At 40.8% G+C, this 3837-nt stretch overlaps 1 protein-coding gene across 1 annotated transcript in view; it reads left to right on the top strand.

The window, feature by feature from the left end:
- Nucleotides 1-3837, top strand: part of LOC147201168 (sodium- and chloride-dependent GABA transporter 2-like) — a 36738-nt gene that overhangs the window by 3483 nt on the left and 29418 nt on the right. The window contains exons 4-5 of the mRNA XM_086117917.1: nucleotides 312-496; nucleotides 683-817. Of these exons, the coding sequence (XP_085974043.1) occupies nucleotides 312-496; nucleotides 683-817 (320 nt within the window). The remainder of the gene's footprint in view (nucleotides 1-311; nucleotides 497-682; nucleotides 818-3837) is intronic.

Below are 3837 nucleotides of genomic sequence, written 5' to 3'. Positions count from 1 at the left end.
GTAAGTACTCGGTCTATTTCCCTTGAATTCTACCCCGGCTACATCTTTGACTTTTAATTCTAGGACATGCTTTGGCTCTAGAGGTTGCCACGGCTTTCAGAGAAACACTTGTTGCTGGTGAAAACTTTCCATTGCTGGTAATCCGGCAAGCTCAAGTTTAACCAATAAATCGTAGTCAGCTGAGTAACATTGTCTTGAAAGCGCACATCCGAGTTTCAAATATTTCTCCATCCTTATCTGAAGGAGAGCGACGGATGTTTGCGATCAGATTGCACCCCGTTTGTAATCAATCTCCTTTTGAATATGCCAAGTGAATTCCTGAAAGGAAGCAGCCGTGAAGCGGCCGGTCAGGGCAACGGTCTTGCAAAGAAGACTCAGCTGCTGGACCGCGGAAAGTGGGCAAACAAGTTGGAGTTCCTGCTGGCGGTGGCAGGGACCCTGGTGGGCTTGGGGAATCTCTGGAGGTTTCCCTATTTGTGCTACAAAAATGGGGGAGGTGAGCTCATTCTAATCGCGCTTTCTCATTTCCTGTTTCCTGCTTTACATTGAACAAACGCAGTTAGTCATAACATCGATTTGAATGATAAGGGGAGGACGAGGTCAAGGGGAAGCACCAGACAATGAAGATGTGAGAAAATATGCTTAGACTTCTGTTTTCTTTTCCCATCCCCCTCCCACTCAGGGGCTTTTTTGGTTCCATACGTTCTGTTTCTTCTGGCCTGTGGTATCCCAATGTTCCTCCTGGAGACAGCCATGGGCCAGTACACATCTCAAGGATGCATTACATGCTGGAGGCACTTCTGCCCTTTGTTTGAAGGTTAGTATTGGAATACGTACTGAATTTTTAAACACAAATTTACATAATTGAACAGGTGTTCGACGCAGTCTGAAAGCAGCCCCCCTCATTTCTACAATTCCTGGAATGATACACACCACTTTTACTTATTGAATGAATAACCTTGAAGTGAAAATCACACATCGAAGTGGACGTAAGAAGTTGTGTGAAGAGACACTTGTGAAAAACAGAAAAACATTTTTTGTTGCGTTTTCCATTTTGGAGATCATTCACATTCTTAAAGCTTATCCAACATTCAAAATGGTAAGAAAACCACCCCAAAAAAAAGCACATTCAAAAATACCACCCCCCTCAAAAAAGTGCTTTAACCTGTCCAAAAAAAAGTGCTTTCACCTCTCCAAAAAGTGACGGCAGTTGGAATGGAGCTGAAACAAAAGCAAAACAAACAACTCCAAACCCTCCCAATGGATTAAAAGTGTTCAGTGACCTGAGAACCGTTCAAAAAAATGCTCCAAACTCAAAGAGCTCTATTGTGCGCGAAAATGTCCTCGTCTAACCACCACCTGCGCGTTCTCACAGATGCACATCAAACCTGACGGACCCATGTGACCGACCACACCAGGTGCCATTCGCCCTGCTCATTTTAATACTGTAATTTGCTCCGGCTCCACCGGTGTCAAGTTCCCATGCATGTATACGTCGACCTCAAGCTTAAACAGCACAACAGACACATTCTGTCGCCCGCCAAGGAGAAATTTGACAGTCATGTGTATGTCGCACCGAACCATCATGCCAAATTCTGTACAAATAACCATTGCACTTTACTTGTACTGCGAGCCGCTCGAAGCTGAAGCCCTTCACAAAGACAAGACTGCATGCAAATGGTCAACATAAAAGGCAAACAGGAATACAAAGCGGTGGCCACACACCGGAAACCGGAGGTCACATCAGCCCTCGCAAGTAGAGCGGCGATAAAATAGTTCCCTAAAATCAGATTGCCCTCTATTTACCTCACAAAGACAATGTCCTTTCATTACAAACAATTATATTTCTGCACTCATTTCACAGTTTCTTTTTGATTTTGTTTTTGACATCATCATCATCAGACAAATTGGAATCGAAACAGATTCTTCATCTGTCCATTTTATCAGTGAAGCCTGTGACTTGATGACAATGAGACTATTAAACCTCACGTGCCTGACCTCCATTTTTCGACTATTAAACTATCAGGTTTAACACTTTGACCCACACTATCAGGTGTCACAGTCATCCAAGCTCACATTGCCTTGGCCTTGGGAGTTAGCTTTGAAGGGATATGCTGCATGTCCCTTCAGATATTTCACCTTCATGACTTCGTTGAAGGTTTACACGCTTCGCCCACAAGTTCAAATTAAGCTTCGGCAGAGTCCAGACCAGACATCAATTTGATTGACAGGTGATCCAGATGGACAGGGGCTTTTGCGTTCAATTCCCCATACCCACCAAGAAGCTATTCGACTTAAAAGAGGGAAGGAACATTAAGAGCGAGGAAGATAGCGCCCCACCAGATGTAGTTGACGGCTCTCTTTTTCTTTCTTTCCAAAAAGGTATTTTATATTCAATATCTTACCATTGCCGATTCCGATATTTGGCAGAATGAAATTCCGTAAAACAAGTAAACGCCCAATTTAGTAAAACATGATATTCTCAGAAAAACTTTTTATTTGGCCGATTAATGCTTACATCAATTATGATATAAATTACAGGAGGAACATTTTTGACTGCAGTATTACATTATGTGTAAAAATAACAAAACAACAAAAAAAAACAGATTGGCCAACAAATCTACAAATTTTTGCTGATTTTAAAACAGCTAATATCACTCGTCAGGCAGGCAATCCTCAAGATTTTAAAGTCATTTCCATTGTGACTTCCTGCTGCTCCCTGTTCTTCAGCCTATATACTGTATTGAGATTCAGCCTATAGTGGGTAATTTTGGAGAAAAACATAAAACTCCCTAAATATATATTAAGGATATCAAATACATACTCGTAATACCCTCTTTTGGATTTTGTATTTTGTGTACTGATGTGGGCCACCCTCCTTGCCCTACTTGTCCTATCGTCATAAATGAAAATGATAAGAACATTGAACTTCGGCCTTTCGTCTACTTTTTTTCATAATTGACCTTTATTACAGTTATGATTGAATGCCAAGGAACATGAGGGTCACACTGGAAATAAAAAGGATCATAAAACAACGAACAAAACATGATCCTAAAATCATAACATTATACGAGTAAATAAAAAGACACTATGTTTTGAAATTAGACTTCAGAGAAGAATTTGTGATAGTCGAATGGCTGAAACAGTTTATGGAATAATATTGATAAAATTTTAAGTGCTTTTAACATTTTAATTGTCGTTACTACCGTATTTTACGCCTCTGAGAGTAGCACAGTTGCTATTGTTGGGCCATCCAGTGTGCTGCGCAACAACAAAGAAATGCAGAAAGAAGAAGACCACGAATAAAATAAGACATGCCTCAGAAGAAAAACAAGACATCAAACTTTATAAGCCTACAATGCTGGAAACATGGCAGAAGGCAACACGGATGCTGACTAGTTTCTCACCAACAAAGATATAAATCAAGTGCGGGCATATTTCAGTTACACCAAGTCTGCAGATGGAAGTGGTGTGAAACGTTCTATACCTTGGCCTGCTCTCAGGGAATGTAGACACCAGGAAGGGAGAGTCTTAAATGACAAGCCATTCATCCCCGTGATTACCACACAAAATTCCACACCACGGAATGTTAACTGTGAGGTGGTTCGTTAAATGTATCACTCCAATCTTAATAATTTTAAATCCATTGTCAAAAAGAGTATTTTGTGCTTAGGGTCGCTGATTTTGTATATCAGTGATTTGTTTGCTCGTACTCATTTGAGGTACTGTACATTGTGACCGTACTTCAAATTGGTCACTGTATTCACGATTAAAACCTAATTCTATGGAATCCGAGGGAATACTTCCAATAGCAAATCATGTCAATCTGATTAATCC

The sequence above is a fragment of the Hippocampus guttulatus genome, chromosome 8 (assembly GCF_054856545.1).
Source record: "Hippocampus guttulatus isolate MCC_2025c chromosome 8, RoL_Hgut_1.0, whole genome shotgun sequence".
Taxonomy (NCBI): domain Eukaryota; kingdom Metazoa; phylum Chordata; class Actinopteri; order Syngnathiformes; family Syngnathidae; genus Hippocampus; species Hippocampus guttulatus.
This window is presented reverse-complemented; position numbering and strand designations above follow the sequence as displayed.